Genomic DNA, 24188 nt, shown 5'->3' with positions numbered 1-24188 from the left:
TTGCTATTATTAAACGTTAACAGTACAAGTACATTATGTAAAATAAAATAAAAATATATACTTACTGACTACAGACATTTTAGGTTTATCAAAATAAAAGTCCTCAAGGTAAAAGCAAACCTAGCGCTTGACAGTCATGCTTGCAGTGAAACAGAAAACACAGCTACACATAAATGCAGAAATAATTTATTTAGGTCAGTCCATAGAAGAAGACACCTAACAAATGCAGATTAGGAGCACAGTGTACAGGACAATGGTTTTGAGTTAGTCTTTTGCTTTTTGTTGCCAAATGCACTGCCGAGATTGTATGAAACAGATTCAAAATAAATGTCATGTATTGACGCACTAGCATTCACACAATCTCCATAACACATCTTTTGTAGCTGCAAAATACCTACATGTCTACTCTCACACAAAATCACCAATGTCCTTTCATTTTTGGCATGTGGTTTGCAAAAATAATCTGGACAATTACAAAGGAGCACAATTCATAACTGGCAAAATCCATGCTGAGATGTTTCTTCACTCTACCACATTCAAGCCAATACATGTAGTTTTTCCTGTAAACTAGTCAGGATATACAAAACACACACCTTGGAAAAAAACAAAGTGTGTTCTCTTCCTTGCTATTTGATTTTAAGGCATATAAATCTTACAAAAACGCTTTATAACCTGAAACAAATACAAAATTGTGTGCCAATATGACAAATGGAAAAGCAGACTGTGAGCGGTGGTCTGCAGAGTAAAGGCACTAGTAGAAACGTCAGCTACTATCCGTCCTCTGATTCCGGTGAGTATTCCGGACCGCCGCTGTGGGAGACTCGGGTCCATGGATGTCTTTAATAATTGGCCCGCAGTCGTTTGTTTTCCTCCTTCAGTCTTTCTATCTCCTCCACGAGCGAGTCGTTCACTGAGTACTTCTCTATCAGACCGTGGATTTCATTCTGTAAAAGATAAGTGGCACGATTAAAGGGGTGTAATATTCATTTTTACCTTTTAATTTCTTTTTCGTAGCTATGTAATCATTGTTTTTGGTGGGTAAAAGAAACATGTACCAGCTGAATATAGAACTGGCGAACCATCTCCACCTGTAGATTGATGATGTCTCTATGACAGGTATCTCTAGAGGAAACAACAAAAACAATGCGAGTTAGTCTAATCAATGATGAATATATATATATATACATTATTTTTACATTTTGTTTACATTTTTGTTAAAGTTTCAGTCATTTTGTTGTGTTTGTTATTTTTTGAATAATTGTCTATAAATAGTTGTATTTATTTTTACTTCAGTGTTAGTTTTAGTTATTTTAGAACATCAAGTTAATGAAAATGACAAATGTTTCCATGGCAACTAGCTGAAATAAAATTTGTTTTAAGTATTTTTTTCCATAAATGTTTTTAAATTTCAGGTAACGTTTATTATATTTCAAGTAACAAAATATTTTTCTGGTTTTAGTTTAAGTTAACTATAATAACCCTGATGTATACACTACTGTAGTCTGAGTCAGTAAGATTTTTTTTTAGAGACTGAATTTTTTTTAAGATACTAATTAAGATTTTTTTTAAAGAAATTAATACTTTTATTCAGCCAGGACATGAAATTAATCAAAAATCACAAAGACATTTATAATGTTATATATAAAAAAATCCGTTTGAAATAAAAGCTGTTCTTTCTATAAAAATTCATCTAAAATCATATTTTGCACAAAAATATTAAGCAGCAACTTGTTCAAATTTGAAAATAATAAATGTATCTTGAGCACCAAAATCATCATATTAGAATGATTTATGAAGGATCATATGACTGAAAACTTGAGTAATGATGCTGAAAATTCAGCTTTGCATCACAGGAATAAATAGCTTTTTAAAATATATAAAAATAGGGACATTTATATTGAGTTACTCAGTCTAGGGCTTTTCACACTGCTCATAATTTACCAAGAGTTAACAATTAATCCTGGGTTTTCATAAACTGACGTTTCACATTGTACATTCCTAAACCCTGGATTAACTATCGAGTTTATACTGAACAGACATTTCGGACTATAAAGGTAAGAAAGAAGTCTCTTCTTCACTCAAATTGTCATGTTTTCAGTCAGATTTTACCTTTTTCCTCCCAAACGCAGAATCTACTGTTTATATACAATGTGCAGTGTTTCCGTGACTGTCAAAGTAGGCTACACAATACGAGTACACCATTGGTTGTCTGTTGCTAAGCATCCAGCGGTAACATTCTAACACCGCTCGGTTTCACACTGTACAAGGTTGATACCGCAAAAGCCTGTTCCAGAGCAGGGTTTCCTAACCCTGGGTAAAAAGCCGTGTGAAACGCTCCTTTACCCAGGGTTAAAGCACAGTGTGAAAATAATGACTCTAATGACAAATATATGGTGACTCACCTGAAGTCATCCAGTGCCTCATGGATCATGTTACGGACAAAGTCCATCTGAACGGAGGTGAGTGGAGCTCCACGGCCCTCTGCTCCAGATTCGACTCCTGCCACTGGAGCTTTAGATCAAAACATCTGTCACACATTGTGTCCCATTGAAATGACTTTTAATCTAATTGTAGCCCATTCAAACGTACCGGGTGCAGCTGGAGGAGGAGCTCCGCTGACAGGCGAATCATAGGTGAGCTGGGTGGGCAGATCTCTTTTCTGACTGGCCTCAGGTGTGTTGAATGGCGGCGCGGACTGAACGCGTGTGCTCTGAGCAGCAGGTGGCGTGTTTATGACATCATACTCCTGGCGGAGGCCGTTATTCTTCTCCACCTGTCAATAATCCAGAGGAAAATAAGTTGAATTCATGAATACAAAAAATGTGATGGATGGTGATCAAAACGAGTTGGACCTTAGCGCCATTCTGTACATCAGTCTGATGTGGCGGGGTAGTGATGGGCTCCTCCTCTTTGATTGGTGGAGGAGTCTGAACCACAGATGGGCTATAGCAGCGACTGCCTGGAGTGCCCAATGGGGTCTTCCTCTGGGACGACCCACCAGGGAAATGAGCTAGGTATTCAAAGTCTAGTAATACAGGATAAAGGTAAATAAAACCACGTTGTTTTGCTCATTACAGTTTATTCAATTGTCATTTGTACAAACTTGCCTTTCTTTCCACTTGATACATCGCTCAGTCTCTGCCCTTTGTAATCTAGAGAGATATGGTTTAATTAGTAAACATGTACACACACATACACTATCAGTGAAAAGTTTGGGGTCATGTACGCTCAGTATGTACTTGTATTCATCAAGGACATTCAATTGATCAAAAAAGTTATAAAGATTCTTTTTCAAATAAATGCTGTTCTAATCAAAGAATTTGGAAAAAATGCATCACAGTTTTCACAAAAATAATAAGCAACACAACTGTTTTCAACATTGATAGGAAATGTTTCTTGAGCAAATCATCATATTAGAATGATTTATGAATCATGTGACACTGAAGACTGGAGTAATGATGCTGAAAATTCAGCTTTGCATCACAGGAATATATGAAATTGTAGTAATGTGTAAAAATTTTATATATATACAGTTTCACTGTATTTATTATTTAATAAATGCAGCCTTTGTGAGCATAAGTGACTTTTTAAACATTAAAAAATCTTAACAATGCCAAACTTTTCAATGGTAGTGTACATATATTAAATAGAGTCCAAAGCTGTGAAAGCCTGGTTGAAAAGTTCCCTCACCATCTCGTACAGGTGAAAAGATGTCCAAGCTGTTTCTGCCGACTCTGAACCGGTCTGTGCTGTGCTGTCCTTCTCCTACCCTCGAGAACACATCTATACTGCCTCCTAGACGCCGAACAAACATTGAGGTTACGCCATATTCATAATCTCTCGAACTCTGTCATATGTGATTGAACATAATAAACAAAAAGTTGAAAACACTCGCCATTTCTTGAAGTTGGAGAATCACCAAAACCATGTGTTTTGAAACCTACAGAGAGGATGGATGAGCACATTATGGAACAATGAGATGAGAAGACAAGGACAACACATGAAAAGTACAATCATCAGAGATTTTACCATCATTAAGTGGAGAGAAAATATCCAGGTTTAGGCTGTTCCGACCTATGCTGCTAAATTTCTCCACATTGGGCAGCTGATCTTGACTGTGCTGACCCTCGGCCTCTCTGGAGAACACATCACCTGCAGTTCCTATAAGAGACGACACATTCAGAACCTTTAAAACCATTACAAAAGCTTTAAACAAGGCTTCAATGCTAACGGAGCAAACTAAATATGACTGAATAAGAAATAAAACCTTCTTTAGACATAAAGAGGAAGGTTGACCTGTGACTTGGGCTTGGCCATCTCCAGGAAATTCAGAGCCAGGTACACTGGGTGGGACTGTAGATGTTGGAGTGGACGGTCCCGTCTGTTGCCCGCTCAGTTTTACTGAAACCCGCTTATTTGCTTGAGAAGACTTGCTAGATGTTTTAGTGGACTGTGGAAACAGGGCCGGTTTTAATATGCATTATAGTCAGAAGTATTCCGAAGTAAACAAACATTGTTGAATATAGAGGCAATATTTGATTTTCAGAGGAAGTGTGTAATTTGTCTACTAAATAAATGAATTAATGAATTAATGAATTAAAAAAAATAAATTCCAATTTCTACTTTCTTATAAAACACACAGCATGTTTAATACATACCTCAATCATAATTTGAATAATTAAATATTCCCATAACAGATTTTTAAAACTATACCAGATGCTACAAAAAAATGTAAAATAAATAAATTACATTTAGAACATTAATTAACATTTAATTAAATTCAAACTAATTCAATAAAAATTCTAAATTCTCAAAAACACACTGCATGTTAAATATTTTAATCAATTAATTAAAACATATTCTGCATCTGAACTATTTGAATAATTATTCCTAGGCCAGCTTGTTTTAAAATGATTATCAGGAAAAAAGTAAACAGTAAATAAATAAAAACAATTTAAGAAATAGTTAATTAAATACATTATTTAAAATGTAATTACATTAATTAACACTAATGAAATAAAATGTCTAATTTTATATAAACACATTGCATGTTACATACTTCCATAAATACATAAATCACTTAAACTGAAAAATCATTGAAACTACATTAATCAATTAATGTATATTCTTACTCTGAACAATATGAATAATTGTTCCTAGAACAGATTATTTAAAACTATATTAGATGGTACAAAAATGTTAAATAAATAAATTACATTAAAAAAAATCATAATACATTAATTACAATTTCATTAAATTAGTTTAAACTAATTCATAAAATAAATAAAACAATTTCTTATTTCATATAAAAACCATGTTACTACATACTTAAATAATTGTTACGAATTTTTTTTTAATAGTAAATAAATAAATACAATTTAAGAAATGCTTATAAATTCATTAAAATGTAATTCAATTGATTGCACACTTTCTTCAATTATTTAAATGAGTTAAAATATATTCTCAATCTGAACAATTTGAATAATTAATTACTCCTAGAACAGAACTTTTAAAGCTATATCATCAGAAATAAATGAATAAATAAATAAATTGTATGTGTTATTTTTGTCCCCATGTTTTGAATGTTGTCCCCCCATGTTCATCCATTTCTGTTATGATGATATGGAGATAAGTCAGTTTAACAAAACAAACACTACCCCACATTTAACATGAAGGATGGTTCTGTAGAAAAATGACAGCTGTACCTTTAACTTGGAGGTGGAGTTCTGGAAGCGAATGCAGGTCACTGATGTCTTGTGAGCCGTGGTGACTTTGATCGGCGCGCTGAGGTTTCTCAAATCGTACAGGTAGATCCTGCCCTGCGTTGAGCCCACAACCAATCCAGCCCCATCTGGGGTGAAATCAATGGCTGTGAGTGGAGACTCCACCTGCTTATTACGAAACACCCTGTGGGGATACGCACACACATTAAATTGATGCTCCAATGTCCAAAATGCATACTAAATGTGATTTTCCATCTTACATGAAGGTTTTCTCTTACATTTTGCTGGAGGTGTCATAGCAGACGATCTTCTTATCAAGCCCCACAGTGATGAAGAGCAAATCATTGGCTGGGGAGAAGGCCAACCCTGAACACGGGGCTTTGTGCGCCCCCTCGAACAAGTGCAGCTCCTTTTGAGTGTTAGCGTCCCAGAGTGCCACGGAGCCACTGTCAGATACAGTGCCCAGCAGAGACCTCTTCACCAGCGAGTACCTCAGATCATGGATTGGCTGAGTAGAGATCACACGGTGTATTTTATAATAGGGCTGCACGATTAATTGAAATAAAACTGAAAACAGACATGGCTTAGTGTGATGTTAGTGTGATGGTTTAACTTTTGAAAATGAAAACATTAAGACAACCGTAAATATTAGTGTTGTAATTTTACAATTGTTCTGTAAAATAAAATGTGTATTATTATAATATTTAAATACTATTTTTACAGTACAATACTACAACAGTAATATTTCTTGTTGTTTTGTTTAGTATTTTGTTTAGTGATAAAAAATTATCATTATTATTATTTCATATTGATATACAGTATAATCACACAATTTAGGGATAAACTGTGCAGCCCAACAAACAAGCAGAGCAAACCTGGAAACTTAATTTTTTTTTTTTTTTTTTTAAATACATAACATTTTATAATATTTTATCAAATAAAACTCACCACATTTGGCCCATGGCCGAAGGGTTTGCTGGACAGGTTAGTTGTGATACTGTGGAGGATGATATCTCCACTAGTGGAGCCTGATGCTATGTAGCTATCGCCTCCATTAAAAGACACACATGTCACTTCCTCCTTGTGGTCCTATAGAGAAAGAGACAAAGGAAATGGATTCGGGTGTAGAAGTCTGTCTAGTAGATGATCTAAACCTTCCCGAGTGTCTTCTGCAACTCGCAGGAATGCCTGAAATATGCAAGATTTGCAACAAACGGTTTGTAACAATGCAATACCTTAAGTGTTCGGTGTAATCTTTTTGTCTTTAGGTCCCAGATATTAACGCTGTTATCCAGTCCTCCACTGACCAGGAACTGTGATGTGGAGTTCAGACTGACCCGGGTTTGTTTTTTCTATAAACAAAAGGCCATTATGAGACATGCACAACCAAGAAATATTGAGATCCAGTAAGATATCAAGTTTGTCAGCTCACCCCTTCACCCAGCTCCATCACTGGAACTGGTGACGACTTGAGACTGGAAACCACCAGCTTGTCCCCTATACTGCTGGCACTGACCAGGTACTGATCTGAACGCTGTCAAGGCAAAGCCCTTTCATCTATGAAATTATGAGAAAACTAAATGCTCTGTTATTAATAAAAAAGCTCAATGTTTCCCCAACCGAGGGATTTTTAATCTTTTAGATGCCATAAATGCTCAAATATGATCATCCTCATGCATCCCCATCCTAAAATTGAATAGGCAACTATATATTTGATTGTATAAAGACCTAACTTAGACTCATTTAAATTGGTATACAATATACAATACCAATTTTAAATATTTGGAAAATATCTAGTTTCTATTAAGTTCTACTAGTACTGTACTGTTACATGTATTATTTATAATTTACTAATTATTCTATTCTTCCAATTATTCATTACATTTCGCATGGCGCCACATTTTTTCTGCAGCAGTTTATTTCTGCTATAAAGAAGCGATATCACCATCTACAGGGCACTGAAGGTACTATATCTTGTACGTTTCACTAGCCTGGATGCCAGCCGAATTTAGCCCCGCCCACAAAATGTTTTGCTCGGGCAATTCGGTCTGGACTCGCTCCATAGAGGAGGAATTATGCCCGAACAGAAACTGTTCGGACCAATGAAATTGTCAGGGCGGGCTTTAGACGATGATGGACAGATGATCAACAGTAACGTAATCATCCACGTCATCGAAGGCTCTTGGGTTGAATTTGCTCTTATCCTAAACGGAGACCTTGTTCGTATATGCGTTCACCTTTACGATTTCTCTCAGAAACGATGATCGTGTTGGTAAGTACTCTGTGTATCCTTAAATTATTTTATTACTGCCAAAGATCGTTTACACTCATGTTTTTCTTGTAACGTTACTTAATCATGCGTGCGTGCAGACAGGGTTTCCAAGTGTTTTTGCAATGTCGCGCACAATTGCTACTCAAAACGTTTGGTTGGCAAAATATGTTATTTTGGCAAGGTTGCCTGCTAAAATTCGCATTCCTGGGTTTATATAATCACATAATTGGGGTCGCTTCAACCCGCGGACATGGAGAAAAACACGGACTTGGTAATGGTAACAGTGCAGTTGAGTTCTGTTGACATTTGACAACTAACGTTACGCGTCGCTCCGTTGCTCTGATTGGTTGTGGGTCTATCCAATTGAGGTCTTTCCTGGCTCGGTTGAAACACGCCCCATAATCAAAGCGCAATGGAGCGGTACCAGACTCAAATTCTGACTAGAATTGAGTATGGCCACGCCAGGCTAACGTTTCACCTTTATTCACCTAAACTTGTCAACAAGGTAGGGTGACCAGACGTCCTGTTTTTCCTGGGACAGTCCCGTACTTCAGCTCTATTTTTGGTGTCCCGAAATCCTTCTTTCCTTAATTGTCTTTGTTAGGTGATCATATAAAAGTGAGTAGTCACGTGAGAATAGCCTAATAAAAGGTAGCCAATCTCGTCACAGTAAATTTTGGAGAACAAAATTACCAACCAATCACAATTCGTTATCGATTAACCTGCAGTTAGTGAAGAGCGCTCAGAGGAGATCAAGTCAGACGCAAATATGTCAAAGAAGCGATTACATTTAATGAGGATCTTCAAAAAGAGTTTATCAAGTTATTATGCGCAGTAAGTTGTGAAAAAAAGAACTCAATGTTGCATCGCACGGAATGACACACCAAAAACGCTCTCTCCAACAGCGCGCAATCCCGAATTCAGTTCTCTTTGCGCCTGAATGTTCAAATACAGAGACAGTTGTCAAAATCATGTGGAGTATCTGAAGTAAATACAGTCAGTTATGGCTTAAGTGAACTTAAACAGCTCAGTGAAAACCGCATTTGTGTCAGTATATTAGATCCAAGCATTCAGTCTTAAAGTGACAGCAGCCTAAAATACCAGTCTGTGTCATTAATGTTAATCAAACAAATTATGGCTAATCATTGGGGGGGTTGGCATCCCATGCCCTATTCCACCATGAGGAATCTGGTTACCCTACAGCAAGGCCACTTTACACGAATGTGAGTGCATTAGCAGGTAGTTGCTGAATCACAGGATTTTCATATTTGAGATGAGGCTGAAACCAGCACGTCCAGTGCCAGTAGGCTTTGACAATTTCATTTAACTTCTTTTTTTTTTAATGCGTTATAATTAAGCGGTCTTTTTGAAGGATATTGGTTTACTGATGCCTTTTTTGAGCACTTGAGCTTAACTGAGACTTGAGTGTTTGTAGGCTGTTGTGTCGACCTTGCTTTATTGCAATTTAGTTGTTTTATTTTGGTTTTAGAAAATAAACAGGTGATTGCTCTCCTCACAAAGTCATTTTCGCTGTAAGGTATCTGTACTTTTACCTAAGTATGGTTTATTTACAGGTACTTTGTACACTTCTGACTGGGCAAGAAAACTAGTCAGAGAAACTGCACACTTCACATGGCTGTCAAGGGAATATCTGTTCAAGATGCTACGCACATTTGTCATGTCTTATGCATACCGGCATTACTGTGGGACATGCGAGTGATGCTGAATTCACAATGAAAGAGGATACTGCTGCTGCTCCAGCACACCTGAGCCACTGGATGTGTGGCACTGTGAGGGTTGAACTGCTCCACCACCGTCATGGAGCTCGAGTCCCAGATCTTCAGACAGTCACCTGACGACACCAGCCGCGTGACGTCCTCCATAGCAACGGCTGTCAGGGGACAAAAGATGGACAGCAGCTGTCAGGCGCGTAACTACCGAGTTTGACACAAATAATAGATGCTTCACTTCACGAAGAAAAACAGTACATGAAAAAGAGTTAAATAATCATATAATCCCATTGTGTTGCACTTTAAAGTGCTGTTATGGCGATTGTGTTACTTTTTATGATTGGCAAACACACTAAAAGACAATTTTTTTTGTACAGACAGCAAATTATATGAACATTAATTGATGGTGTTATTCTTAGTCTGGCTTATTATTTAGAATCTGAATTGTGCCATAACTGAGCCATAACGCTTAAAATATTCTGCTTAAAGTTAGCCAACAAGCAATGCAGCTAGTTCATGACAATCCTCTTTAACTTTAAGAATCAAATTCAGTTACATAAAAGTAACTTTAACAGCTAATTCTGACAAAAACAATTTAGAATAAACCTGTCACGCTCATTAAATGTCTTTTACTCTCCAATTCGCACTTATTTGTTGCTATTCGTGTTGTTGTGCTAATAGTTTCTGCATTCATCAGCTGATTAGCAACAGCTAGCTACTTACCCTTGGTTTAGACTATAAAAAGTGTGGAAAATTTGAACGCTATGCTGGTAAACACTTCACAATACATCCACGGTAGTTGAGTAAATGTATCCTTTTATTAGAAAGTAAAACTTTGTCATATCAACAGAGTTTGAACATCCGTGGCTCCAGTAAGGAACCGCCACTACGGCGCGCCGCTGGGCTCAAAACAGACAAACATTCGGAATTACAGCAACGCCAGTGTGGGGAGGGCACCTAGATGTCACTGCCTCTCTGTGGCAAAGTTTGCATTAATAAACACGCTTGAGGAGTATGCTATCAAATATTCGTAGTGCTCTTAAATAACAAGTAAACACGTTATTTTACAATATGATTAACAGTCATAATGAGAACTCTGTATAGTTAGGCAGATTGTAATGCAGTTCTGTGCACATTGGGATTTATTTCTATCCTTATTTAAAGGAATAGTTTACCCAAACATTTAATTTACTCACCCTCAAGTTATTCCAAACCTGTATATAGAGTTTCTTTCTTCTGCTAATAACGAAATAATTTGAAGAATATGGGGAACTAAACAGTTGATGGACCCTATTCACCATAGTAAGGGGGGAAATACTATGGAAGTCAATGGGGTCCATCAATTGTTTGGTTACCAACGTTCTTCAAAATATCTTCGTTTGTGTTCAGCGGAAGAAAGAAAGTTTGGAACAACTTGAGGGTGAGTAAATGACAAATCAAAATCACTCCTGAGAATGATCATATACATCAACATTCATAGTGCACATAGGCTATAACATAAATGATACTTAAGACTTTAATATAGCAGCGTATTTATTTAACATCTTAAGATTCGTTAAAAAAAAATCATCAAATAAGGAATACAAGGCACACACAGAGAAATAGGGTGTCAAAATTGTACCTTTAGGGGTACAACAACTTGTCGCTGGGGCAGTACCCTTAAAAGGACATATTTGTACCCGTTTTACTCCTAAAAGGTGCATATTAGTACCTTAGAGTACAAATACGCACCTTAAGGTCCTAATATGAACCTTTTTGTGGTAAAAAAGGTACAAACGTGTCCTTTTAAGGGTACTGCCCCGGCGACAAGCTGTTGTACCCCTAAAGGTACAATTTTGACACCCTATTTCTCTGTGTGCAGGCAGGGTAAATGACTTTGCATAGTGATCATACAGATAAATATACACGGCTCAGAAGTGCTTGACATATTAACCTTTATCAAATAATCATACGTTTCTGAATCTCTAAAAACGGGAAAAGTTCATGTTGTCCAGCTGCAGTGCTTTCCCGCCGTCATTGTGGCAGAGGTACAAGGACTTTGACGTAGTTCATGGGAAATAAGCCAGACTCCCCTCTGATCATACCCTCATACCAGTTCTCATCAATCTGGCCGGTCAGAATGATGAGGTCACCCTCCTTAAAGCCCAGCTCGCCTTGGTTTTCTGTTTGGAAACTGTAAAGTGCGCGACAGCAAGGCTGATCCAAGGGGGGAGCGCTATCATCTAGCACACATAAAGAAAATAAGCTTTATTTACACAGCTTTTGTTCAAGGTTAAGGTCACTTTACAGCAAAAATTGAAAACTGAGAAGACGCATTCTAATGCTTAATACAAATATTGAAGTTTTCCTTCGTTGTTTAAGTGTTACTATTTCAGTCAAAAATTAACCAAAAGTTATTCAGACAACAGATATAATTATAGTATATAATATATATTTATAGATTATAGATATAATAAAAGTAAACTGTGACATATTATACCCAAAAATTCTTCATACAGTGGACTACCTATAAAATTGATTTAAAAATTTGGGCCCAAAATTATTTGACCTGACCATGTTTAACTGCCAATGCAACCTTTTACACCACAGACTGAACAAAATTAAGCATTGCTTGGTAATTGGTTGACCTAAATTGGTATTATCTAAATATGTACTTAAATTTAACAGCTGACAGATGATTGTTTATTATAATCCATTACATACCTTTCTATCAAAGTTATCTGACATTATCAAGATGAATTTGTTCTGACACAGTTTAACAGAGTTCTTGTCATATTTTATTACCATTTTCTAAACTATAGCGAATAAACTGTGATAATGTGAGAAAATGTTGAAGGTGTATATTATATTATATTATATATAGCAAATTGAAGTCTAAGACCACATCAGAATTTAAACATCTAAACACTGTAAAATAAAGAAGCATTATGTAAACTGAATAAAAAAGGATTTACTTAAAAAAGTAAAAAAGAAAAGACTGTTATTCTGACCTGTCCTACCTATATAAATAATATATTTTTTAAATAAAAACGTTTTTATGATGTCTCTTATGCTCACCAAGGCTGCATTTATTTAATCAAAATATAGTTAAAACAGTAATACTCTTATTTAATATTTTGGTAACACTTAGGTTGTATTAGTTAACATTAGTTAATGCATTAGTTAACATTAACTAACCATGAACAACACCTCTGTTCAGCCTTAGTTAATCTTTGTTAACGTTAGTTCATAAAAATCCAGCTATTCATGGTTTGTTCATGTTAGTTCACAGTGCATTAACTAATGTTAACAGGATTTTAATAATGCATCAGTAAATGTTGAAATTATCATTAACAAAGATAAATAAATGTTTTATAAGTGCAGTTCATTATTAGTTTGTGTTAACTAATGAACCTTATTGTAAAGTGTTACCAATATTTTAAATATTGTTACAATTTAAAACAGCCGATTTCTATTTTAATATATTTAAAAAATGTATCGCTGTGATGAAAAGCTGAATTTTCAGCATCATTATTCCAGTCTTACTCCACATTTCTTCTTATTATAAATGTTGAAACAAAACAATAGAACAGTTTTCAGGCTTCTTTGATGAAAATAAAGTTCAGAAGTACAGCATTTATTTAAAACAGAAATCTTTTGTAACATTATAAATGTATTTACTGTCATCAATTGAATGCATCCTTGCTGAATAAAAGTATTAATTTCTTTAAAACAAATCTTTTAGATATTTTCTTGGAGGCAAAATGATCTCACTCACTGTTGCTGGTTGGCATGTCTGTTGCTTGAGATTTAACGGTGACTTTATCAGGAGCGTGAACCACAACCGAGGCATCTGTTAAAGTCAAATAGAAAGAAATTAGTAGCAAAGCTTGCTGGGGTACTTCCAACTACCTATAAAAAGAGTGAGGGTTTGTGTATCACATTTAAAATTACTTACATTTTTCACTCAAAGCTTCAGTGATCTCAGTATCTGTGGTACATAATACAGTACTTCAGCTCGCAGAGAATTCAGAAACAGTTTGTAAACAGTTCATGTTTAATATAATCAAATAACATATCACACCTCATGACTGACCTGATGAGCATGTGGAAAATCCATAAATATCTGTGTAGCACACTGTGCTCGCAACTGATTTAGATGCAAATTCCCTTTTGGGTTGATTGATTGCGTCTGTTATCCTATATGCAGTGCAGGGGAAAAAATAAGAGGGCACATTAAATGAAATCAAGGTTAGTACAGGGAATCTGACGTCTATGGGCTAATTATGAACCTCGATTCGGACCTGCTCTGCAAATTGCTCCTGAGATTTTCTAGAATCTGGGATGACTGGCGGTGGTAGTCTATTACTGCTCCTAAAAGACCTGAGAGGTGTTGCATCCGTTGTACCTTAAACAAAATGTCAAGCAATCAATTTAGGTCTGTAAGATAAAATTGAAAACAAAAGTATTGGCAGTGAAATACATTTTTTGTTTTGTGTTTATAGTATACAATGATACTGTAAGCATGTCATAAGTTTTAATGGCTTTTATTGCCAAAAACATTCAATATAGTCAGAGTCAATATTTTATTTTATTTATTTGTTTTGACCCTTCTTCTTCATAACCTCTGCAATTCGCTCTGGCATGCTGGATATCAGTTTCTAGGCCAAATCCTGATGGCGATCCATTCGTGCCTTGTTAGTGCTTGGGAGTTGATCACAATTTGTGGACTTCTGCTTGTCCACGGATTGACCACAGATTCTCTAAGATCATGGTTGCCCGGCCACGGATCCAAAATTTCATTGTAATGATCTCTGACCCACTTCATTATAACCGATTGCCTTGTGACATGGTGCTCCAATATACTGGAAAATGCATGGACCATCACCAAATTGCTCCTGGATTATTGGGAGAAGATGCTCTTGCAGGACGTTTTGAGACCTTTCTTTATTCATGGGTAGAATTGTGAGAGCCCACTTCCTTGGATGAAAAGCAACCCCACACATGGATGGTCTCAGGATGCTTCACTGTTGGCACGACACAGGACTCATGGTTCACCTTTTCTTCTCTGGACAATTCATTTTTCAGATGTCCCAAACAATAAGAATAGGGCTTCATCAGAGAAAATAACTTGCTTTGCTGTCTAATCCTAGTACGTCCTGCAGCATTTCAGTCTGTCCTTGATGTCTTTCCTTCTTTGCTGCCCTTCTTGACACAAGGCCATTGTCCAAATATGCCGCCAATACTGAGCAAGCTCTGCACTGGTGGTGAAAACGATTCAATACCTGACTCCTCAGGAGGAGACCTGGTGCGTCCTGGGCACTCTGGGACGCCCTGAAACCTTCTTCACTGCAGTTGAACCGCTTTCCTAGAAGTTCTTGATGATTCAGTAAATGGTTCTTTCACATCCAATAGTCTTTGCAGCAATAATTTCCTTGCATGCAAGGCCATTTTGATGCAAAGCGATGATGGCTGCATGTCTGTCTTTGAAGGTAACCAATGCCAACACAAAAACACTATGATCTCTCAATGATTCCTCCTTTTATAGCAATCAGCCTGCTCTTTTAATCCAATCTACTGACTTGTACTCATTCACACTTTCCCACGTGCTGATGATATGATTAGGGAAATGATAGCCACGTTTCCACCGCAGGAACTTTCTCCAGAAACTAGGGACTTTGGAGTGGTACTCGGTGTGTTTCGACTAAATGAAGTTCAAGGTAAAAAATATTTCCCCCTCAGAAAGTCCCTGCTCACGAGGTAGTACTTTTTCAAAGTTCAGGAACTTTCAGGGGTGGTACTTGGTCACTGAACATGCTGATTGGTTCAAGCAGCATTTTGACTGGTCGACTCCAAGGAGCATTTTATTTCAACCACCATTTTTAAAAGTCTGTTGCGGTGCGTGCAGTAAGAGTTGTTTGCTATTCGAATCAACAATGGATTTTAAAGCTTTATTAAGCTTATATGCGAAGGACGAAACTGGAAAGTCGAGACTAATTTGACTAATCTTCCCGGTACTTTAGACCAAGATGGAAACCCAGAACAGCAACCAGTTTGGGGGACAAAAAGTTCCTGGGACAAATTGTTCCAGGTAATTTTGGTGGAAACGCTCCATGTGGCAGGGCCAACAAACAGGGGGTTTTTGTGATAAAGTTCTACTTTCTTTCTTTTGCCAATGAAGCTTATAGCAATTAAAATGCATCTGATCACTCTGCACAATAATCTACAATGCGAATCAACACCACAACAACTGAAGCAACAAACTTCAAAAACACAAAATGTATGTCTCTGCCAATACTTTTGGCCATGGCTGTATTTATATAATAACTTACATCTCTCTCGAGGAGATTAAACATGCTTCTCTCAGCCAGATCTTTGGATTCTTCAAACTTCTCGAATGCTTTCTTAATTTCAGAGTCTGAAATCTTTCCTTTACGTCTCTTCTTGTAATCAAAATCTAGACGGCGGCCTTCAAGCTTTCTCAGATGAAACTGACAACCAGAAAAAGAAGGAAAGCTATGGTTATGTTTTCATTCACAACAAAAATGCATGATATTTTCACTTCAAATGCCCAGAATACATTTAAAGTCACACAATCACAACATTACACTAATGCCTTCATGCTGTGGATTAAATGCATCTGCAAAAGGACAGGTAATTGAAGCAAGCTATACAAATACATCATCAAAATTAAATATATTCAGGACTGACCCCAATTTCCTTCAGTTCTCTGTGCTGCAGAGACTGCAGAGGATCAATAAAGGTTCGTTTCACTCGCACATCCATGGTGTCTCTTGCCTGCGCTACTTGTTTCAACGCCTCTCCCATTTCAAGCAGAGCATAACCTTGAATTGTAGCAAAACTCAGAACTGGTATTTTGACCTTTTAAAGCAGTAAAAAACATCATTTTGCTTCATTCGTTGTCTCAAACATACCAAAACCAGACTCAGCTCCAAGCTCATTGCCATAGTGCAACATGCAATCTCCCAGAACGCCCTCTGTCTGTGGATAGCCCACAGCCTTCACCTGCCCACGCATTCTGGACACCGTGTTGAGCATGCTGAGCTTTGCTCTGTATGCTTGAAGAACAAAAAAAGGAGAATCAGCAACAATAAAAAAAATCACTAAATAACCCTTAAAAAAATAACCTTTATTGATATAAATACCTGGGTTTGGCTGAAGATATCCTATAGTTTTTGGAACAAGGTCAATAATCATTTTGTGGGTAATATCAGTTTTCTAAAATAAAGCAATCAATAAAATAGACAATATTTTGATGCATCCAGATCTTTAATATTTCAAATAAACTATTTTCTTTATTTTGTTGGGATTGATATTTATACCCTTTCCATGTTGAGGAATTCCTCATCCAGTTTCGTTCCTTCAACTCCATTGATCTTTTCCTTTAGCAACTGTAAGGATAATCAAAGAGGGGGGAAAAAAATCTAAAATCACTTATTTGGTGAGTGGGGTTAACAAAAAGGTTTAGCCTATGCAGTGAGTTAAGATACGTGATCGGACTCAATATACAGTAAGGAAATAAATGTTCATCTGATTAGACACAAAATAGCTTTCATAACAATTAACTTCTATGTTATGAAGACTATTGTTTGTTAAAATAGTCACTACTCTTTCTGTAGTGCCCTTATCATAAGTAGTGACTATTTCAACACATAATAGCCTTCATAACATGTAAGATACGATATTAAGGAATAAAGAAACTACAGAATGAGTTGGCTTAAAATTGCTATCTTTACACAACGATATGTAAAGAGTGGCTGATTCAATCACAACACAATCCAACATCTATAACATTTCAAAACAAAACCAGGAAATCCGCAAAGCCTTGCCATTTTAAACACATTGTGATGACTGAGCATCTGTTTCCTGTGGTTCATAAGCCAAGCTGTTTATGAAGGTCAGTCGTTTGGCCAATGAGTCCAAAACACTAAGAGGATTCAGATCACCATGAATGAATCGAAAGAATGTGACCTTGGAAAACATACTTTGGTGGCTTGGGGACCTAGATCCTAGAAACTGTCCCTAATACTGTAAACAATACCTCCAGGAGTGAAAGAACAGGCTTTATTATAAATTCCAGTAGATTTTATTATACACAATAAACTTGATATGAACAAAAAATTATAGGCTAGCAGATAGCAAGTGGACTTTGGTTCCAAGAAACAGACAACACCCATGTGCATGTTTCTTACTAGTTTTCATATTAGCACACTCAGTCCTCAAACCTCACTAATTCAGCAACAAATGGTGAGAAGACGTTTGATTAAATAAGGTGGGAGAAGCACAATTCTAGTGACATTTTACATATCTACTGCCCTTTATATTTTTATATTATATTTAATATTGCATGTTTCATCATGCTTGGTGGCACAGTTGCTCTAGATTGCAATGAAGTGAGGGAAAGTTAAGTATTAAAAGGATAGTTCACCCAAAAAGTAATATTCTGTCATAATTTAGTCACACTCAATTGTTCCAAATCTGTATACATTTATTTGTTCTGCTGAACACAAAGGAAGATACTACAACTTGAAGGCGAGTAAATTATGACAGAATTGTACTTTTTTGGGTGAACTATCCCTTTAATATCTGCGAATCGGTTCCTTCAAACGCATCGTTTCAAAGAATCGGTTAAAAAAACTGATTCGTCGATTCTTTAATCCGTGAGGTAATTACATCATCGCATGGTTCAAGACACGGCACATCGTTAAAACGACGACATACGTTTTATAATTACAATATAATTTAAAGGGTGTTCATTGTACTTTAAAATTTATCTCAGGTCAGATTGTTGCTGACATTCAGTTCAAATTAAGTCATTTACAACCTAAATGAAGCTTGCATTATTAGCTTATCCAAAACGTTTCAATAAATTGCAGCTCTGTTTTTATGTCAAGTTGTAAGCATAAACTATTTTCGGACGTTGTATGTAATATTGCTGTTCTCGTTTCGATGAATCGAGTTGTTGAATCGAGAACCACCGGGCCGATTCAGTACGACTCTCTTGTGAAGCGTTCCACTGATTCATTAAAAAGAACCGACTCATAAGAACAATTGATTCACGAATCGGGCATTGCTAGTACACTATTCGCAGTCAACAAACGCATTATGTCACAAAAGTATTAAAACTATTTAAAACCGCGATTTAAACCCGTTAACAAAGTGCATGTCGTCAGGGCTGTAGCCTATCCCTTTAAAGAAATGACTCTATCACTGAAATAAATCTTGTTTGCATCGTCGCACAAAAGCTTCGTATTACCTGACTTGCTTTGTGAAACTGTTTCTTCAATCCGGCCACTGACATTCTAATCCGCGTTCGTCTTCAAATGTTTCACACGAACAAACGTGTCGGGATGGTTGAGTCTGTGTTATCTCTGCCCGTGAGTCCACATTGCTCTCCACCCTCTTCCGTTCGTCGCAATGTATACTGTTATTTTGCACCTTGGGACATTGCCCAGATTTGATTGGTGGGGCTGTACTGAGATCCTGCAGCTATGACGGTTCTTGAGGTCACTCATCGGTTACTGGCATGTATACACTGCAAGAATTTCACTAGAAGGTGATACAGAGGACATGTTTTGAAGATGTAGGGCAGTGTTAGCCTGAAAGTGTCCATAAATAACTATCCTATAGGGAAGAGTTTTCATAGTTTTTACCCCAGCATTTTTTCTCAGGAGTCAATTTCTGTATAGGTACATATTTTAAAGTCTTGGCAAAACTGACATTTTAAACAGCCATTACTTCAGTATTCAGAGTCACATGATCCTTCAGAAATAATTCTAATATATTGATTTCTTGTTATAATCCATGTTTAAAACAGTTTTTGCTGCTTAATAAATCTGTGGAAACTGTGAAGCACTACCATTTAAAAGTTTGGAGTAAGCTAAATAAGATTAATACTTTTATTCAGCAAGGAGGCATTCAATTGACCAAACAAACGCAGCACAAACATTTTCACAATGTGAAAACTTGCCCCAACCTGAAATTTAGGAAAATACCCTTGAGAACACAGTTGTTGTTCACCCAACAGCTACAGCAAAATATGATGGAATTTGTGCAGATGCATTCATAATGTTTGAGTGTTGAATCAGTAAACACATGCTGCTGCTGCTGCTGCTGCATTTATTGGGAAAACAAGATTTCAGCCTCTTTCAATATTCCTAATAAGCAGTGAGTGTTTGTCTGGGACTCTTGCCAGCAAAATACACAGACTTTTCCATCCTCTTTATAACCTCCTCTTCATTCTAAATATAATCCGTATCCATCCGTATCTGTATGTGTATCGGAAATGTAAATATACAATTCTAAATTAATGCACCCAATGAGTTCTATGCATTTAATCATAAACTCTCTTCATAATCTGTGTATTTCTTCAAAAACTGGACGGCAGGGTCTTGATTGCATCTCATGGCCTCCTGTAATGCGGTGTTACCCCACCTGTGAACATCAACACAGCATAGATTAGTCCTGCTGGCTGGTAAATGCTGTGACGTGTGATAATAGTCATATACTACGTGACTTTCAGAAAGTTACCTGTCCTTGAGTGTGCAGTTTGCACCTGCATTCTCCACCAGGAACTTGATGACATCCAGACGGCCCTCGGAGGCTGCGACGTGCAATGCTGACCGTCCATCATAATCCACAGCATTCACATCTGCTCCTGACAGAAGGTGCCTATGAAAGAAGAATGAATTCTTGTTTTCAGTATAGTTCACCATTAACAAATTTAACTCAAATATAAAGATATATATATATATATATATATATATATATAGCCAAAAGTATTGGGACAAGTCATTGAATTTTAGGTGTTCCTATCACTTCCATGGCCACAGGTGTATAAAATCAAGCACCAAGGCATGCAGACGCTTCTACAAACATTTGTGAAAGTAGTAGTCGCCTTCAGGAGCTCAGTGAATTCAAGCGTGGTACTGTGATAGGTTGCCACCTGTGTAATAAGTTCCTGAAATTTCCTCACTACTAAATATTCCACGTAAAATCACAGAGCGGGGTCTGTGCGCAGAAGTCAACAACTTTCTGCAGAGTCAATAGCTACAGACCTCCGAACTTCGTGTGGCCTTCAGATTAGCTCAAGAACAGTGCGTATAGAGCTTCATGGAATGGGTTTCCATGGCCGAGCAGCTGCATCCAAGCCTTACATCACCAAGTGCAATGCAAAGCTTCGGATGCAGTGGTGTAAAGCACGCCACCCCTGGACTCTAGAGCAGTGGAGACATGTTCTCTGGGTTGACGAATCACACTTCTCTGTCTGGCAATCCGATGGACAAATCTGGCTTTGGCGGTTGCCAGGATAAAGGTTCTTGCCTGACTGCATTGAGCCAAATGTAAAGTTTGGTGGAGGGGGTATTATGGTGTTGGGGTTGTTTTTCAGGGCTTGGGCTTGGCCCCTTAGATCAAGTGAAAGGAATTCTTAATGCTTCAGCATACCAAGACATTTTGGACAATTTCATGCTCCCAACTTTGTTGGAACAGTTTGGGGATGGCCCCTTCCGGTTCCAACATGACTGCGCACCAGTGCACAAAGCAAGGTCCATAAAGACATGGATGAGCGAGTTTGGTGTGGAGGAACTTGACTGGGCTGCAGAGTCCTGACCTCAACCCGATAGAACACCTTTGGGATGAATTAGAGCGGAGACTGCGAACCAGGCCTTCTCGTCCAACATCAGTGCCTGACCTCACAAATGCGCTTCTAGAAGAATGGTCAAAAATTCCCATAAACACAGTCCTAAACCTTGTGGAAAGAAGAGTTGAAGCTGTTATAGCAGCAAAGAGTGGGCCAACTCCATATTAAACTCTACGGATTAAGAATGAGATGTCTTTAAAGTTCATGTGTAAAGGCAGGCGTCCCAAAACTTTTGGCAATATAGTGTATATATTGTGAGGTTCCCCCTGCTACTCCAAATATTTGTGTGCTTCCACAGATGATGTGTGATGTTTACCTGCGCAGAGACACCATGTCCCCTCTGTAAACAGCTAAGAGTACATTCATGATTTGGTATCCCTGTATTTCAAGAAAGCAATATATTTATTTACCTCCATATCCCCCAACAGTGTCGAGAATTACACAAATGATTTAAATAAATAACATAGCGCAAGTTAAATATAAAAATAATAAACACAAATAATTAACCAGACCTCTGACTCCACCTTCCACTGTCTGTAACACAGCACCTGTCTGAAGGGAGTCCTGATGTCAAAACTGTGCAGCTGGAAGGTTGAAACCAGCTCCTTTGACAAAACAGACAAAAAATAGTCACCATTTTCCCAAGACCAGCGCCCTTTTTGTAGGATAGGATTAGGTTGTCAGAAGGCTAGTCAGAGGCAGTGGTATTAGGGGGAGAGGCATTATTATACAAAAGAGAATCTGATCGGACACACATTTATAGTGCAGGATGAGTCATCAAAAATTTTGGTCAGAGAAAAACTTTTATTTCATTAGAATTTAGGAGTACACTAGCATTCAGATAAACATAAAAGCTAAGAAACATAGACTAAAAGCCACAAAATGTTGTATTTGTTGGGTCTAACGGCTTTATATTGATCCAGTAGCAGTAGTAATACAGATTTTTAACCCTTAAAGGACAACTCCGGTGAAAAATGAACCTAGGGGTAATTAACACATGGTTACCGAGTAGATCGTTCTCTGGGATGCGTTTTCATGAAAATCGAATGTAAAGAGTTTAGCTTATAACAGATTAGCTTATAACGCTAGTATATGGGGTCCCTACATGCAAACCGAAGCATTGAGAACTTTGTAAGTGTACAAACAGTTTAATAAGAAGATACTTTATAAAGACAGTACATTACGCGTATACAGACAGGAGCCATCTTGGACAAGTCGAGCCACGGTTGAATAGTCTGCCATCTCTTTAGTGTGTATCCTTTGGAAGCACTAGTCTCTGTTGCGTTCAGTTTTAAAAAAAATAGATATATTTTTATTTATTTATTTTCGCTGTTGCGTTCAGTGCTTTCTTCCGGAAACAACAGACCATATGAGATTCCAAGTCACAGTTCATCACTTAGCACAGCGTTCGTGGCTCGACTTGTCGAAACTGTTTTCCAAGATGGCTCCTGTCTGTATACGCGTAATGTACTGTCTTTATAAAGTATCTTCTTATTAAACTGTTTTTTACACTTACAAAGTTCTCAATGCTTCGGTTTGCATGTAGGGACCCTCATTATGCTACCGTGTTAGTGTGAGGCTATTTTGAGCCTTGTTAGTGGTATTAACTAGCGATTTAATTTGACTAATTCTGTGCCCCATATACTAGCGTTATAAGCTAATCTGTGTTTAGAGATAAAACTCTTTACATTCGATTTTCATGAAAACGCATCCCAGAGAACGCATCCCTAACTACCCCTAGGTTCATTTTTCACCGGAGTTGTCCTTTAAACGCATACCTGACTTATACATTGGGAGTGGGATTATACATCAACCTTCTTAGTATTCCTCAATCAATTCATTATAAACAATATAACAAGAAGAAAAAAAAATTATAAAAGAATGCCTGTTTTCCCCATTCATTTTTGTTAAAATTGTATAGGGTCGCTAACGACCCGAGGTGTGTGAAATATATATTTTTTCTGGACAACAATAATTGAACCTTTGATGACTGAATAAGTGCAATTCACCTTGTACTATTACTTGTATATAAATCACTCAATGACCTAGGACCTAAATACATTGCAGATATGCTGATTAAATACAAACCCAACAGATCACTCAGATCATCAGGATCAAGTCAATTAGAAATACCAAGGGTTCACTCAAAGCAAGGAGAGTCTGCTTTTAGCTATTATGCCAGCCGTAGCTGGAACCAGCATCCTGAACAGATCAGATGTGCTCCAACAGTAGCCACTTTCAAATCCAGACTCAAAACACATCTGTTCAGCTGTGCATTTACTGAATGAGCTATGCCACTGTACATCCGACTGATTGCACCATATCTTATGCATTTACTGAATGAGCTCTGTGCTTTGTCCGAACTGCTTGCACTTTAATTATGTGTTTCAATTTAACCCTGTTTTATTTTTAGTTTTTAATTATACTTTTTATTTTTTATTATTTTTTATTTTGTTAAGGCTGTCTGGGTGGAAGAGGTTGAGAGACGGGGGAGCGATAAATCGAAATCCCTCCAGTGCGAGGACGATCCGTTTAGATCTGCTCTGACGGATAGATGTGTATAGCCTTGGTGGTAAGAGGAAGGACCGTGTAGATCCGCTCTGACGGTCGAACAAAGTAGAGATATAGCCCTGGTGTTCCTGTCCAGGAAGATTTGTCTGTAAGGGTAATGTTTAAATGCACAGTTACCTGACAAATATTTTTTGAGTACTCCCTCCGGTGCGAGGAAGACCCGTTTAGATCTGCTCTGGCGGGTAAAACATCTAGAGAACGCCCTCAAGTTAGGCCAAGAAGATTTGTCTGTAAGGGTACTGTCTAAACGC

General features: G+C 37.3%; 3 protein-coding genes across 13 annotated transcripts in view; all 3 read right to left on the bottom strand.

Moving 5' to 3' along the window:
- Window positions 1-170: 170 nt before the first annotated feature.
- Window positions 171-10632, bottom strand: nedd1 (NEDD1 gamma-tubulin ring complex targeting factor). The gene is made up of 17 exons (XM_079809643.1): window positions 10449-10632; window positions 9743-9886; window positions 7156-7250; window positions 6959-7075; window positions 6672-6812; window positions 6002-6231; window positions 5706-5907; window positions 4297-4450; window positions 4030-4161; window positions 3896-3940; window positions 3691-3795; window positions 3108-3152; window positions 2853-3025; window positions 2590-2773; window positions 2403-2511; window positions 1056-1122; window positions 171-944 (listed from the first exon to the last, which is right to left on the bottom strand). The coding sequence occupies exons 2-17, from the start codon at window positions 9876-9878 to the stop codon at window positions 840-842; spliced, it is 2040 nt and encodes a 679-aa protein (XP_079665769.1). The 5' UTR covers window positions 9879-9886; window positions 10449-10632; the 3' UTR covers window positions 171-839.
- On the bottom strand, window positions 10520-19188 carry sh3gl3b (SH3-domain GRB2-like 3b). Of its 9 annotated transcripts, none has more exons than XR_013815986.1 (12): window positions 18982-19188; window positions 17048-17116; window positions 16871-16943; window positions 16640-16783; window positions 16416-16549; window positions 16037-16195; window positions 14009-14112; window positions 13801-13904; window positions 13663-13695; window positions 13483-13557; window positions 11172-11947; window positions 10527-10922 (listed from the first exon to the last, which is right to left on the bottom strand). XR_013815986.1 is itself a non-coding variant. In XM_079809651.1 (11 exons), the coding sequence occupies exons 1-11, from the start codon at window positions 19024-19026 to the stop codon at window positions 11739-11741; spliced, it is 1149 nt and encodes a 382-aa protein (XP_079665777.1). In that variant the 5' UTR covers window positions 19027-19188; the 3' UTR covers window positions 10520-11738. The 9 variants fall into 9 exon arrangements, 4 of the variants coding, with proteins under 4 accessions (XP_079665777.1, XP_079665779.1, XP_079665776.1 ...); XR_013815987.1 differs by having other exon boundaries at window positions 10527-11383; window positions 11545-11947; window positions 18982-19121; XR_013815988.1 differs by having other exon boundaries at window positions 10527-11370; window positions 11545-11947; window positions 18982-19117.
- Window positions 18982-24188, bottom strand: part of glsl (glutaminase like) — a 19064-nt gene continuing 13857 nt past the window's right edge. For 2 of the 3 annotated variants that reach the window (XM_079809644.1, XM_079809645.1), the window contains 4 exons: window positions 21879-21971; window positions 21683-21744; window positions 20256-20396; window positions 18982-20159 (listed from right to left, as the gene is read on the bottom strand). In XM_079809644.1, coding sequence (XP_079665770.1) covers window positions 20063-20159; window positions 20256-20396; window positions 21683-21744; window positions 21879-21971 — 393 coding nt within the window. In that variant the 3' untranslated portion in view covers window positions 18982-20062. The remainder of the gene's footprint in view (window positions 20160-20255; window positions 20397-21682; window positions 21745-21878; window positions 21972-24188) is intronic. The other variant, XM_079809646.1, reaches the window with a different exon arrangement.

The sequence above is a fragment of the Gobio gobio genome, assembly GCF_949357685.1.
Source record: "Gobio gobio genome assembly, chromosome: 25".
Taxonomy (NCBI): Eukaryota; Metazoa; Chordata; class Actinopteri; order Cypriniformes; family Gobionidae; genus Gobio; species Gobio gobio.
The sequence above is the reverse complement of the archived record's forward strand: the minus strand, read 5'-3'. Positions and strand labels throughout refer to the sequence as shown.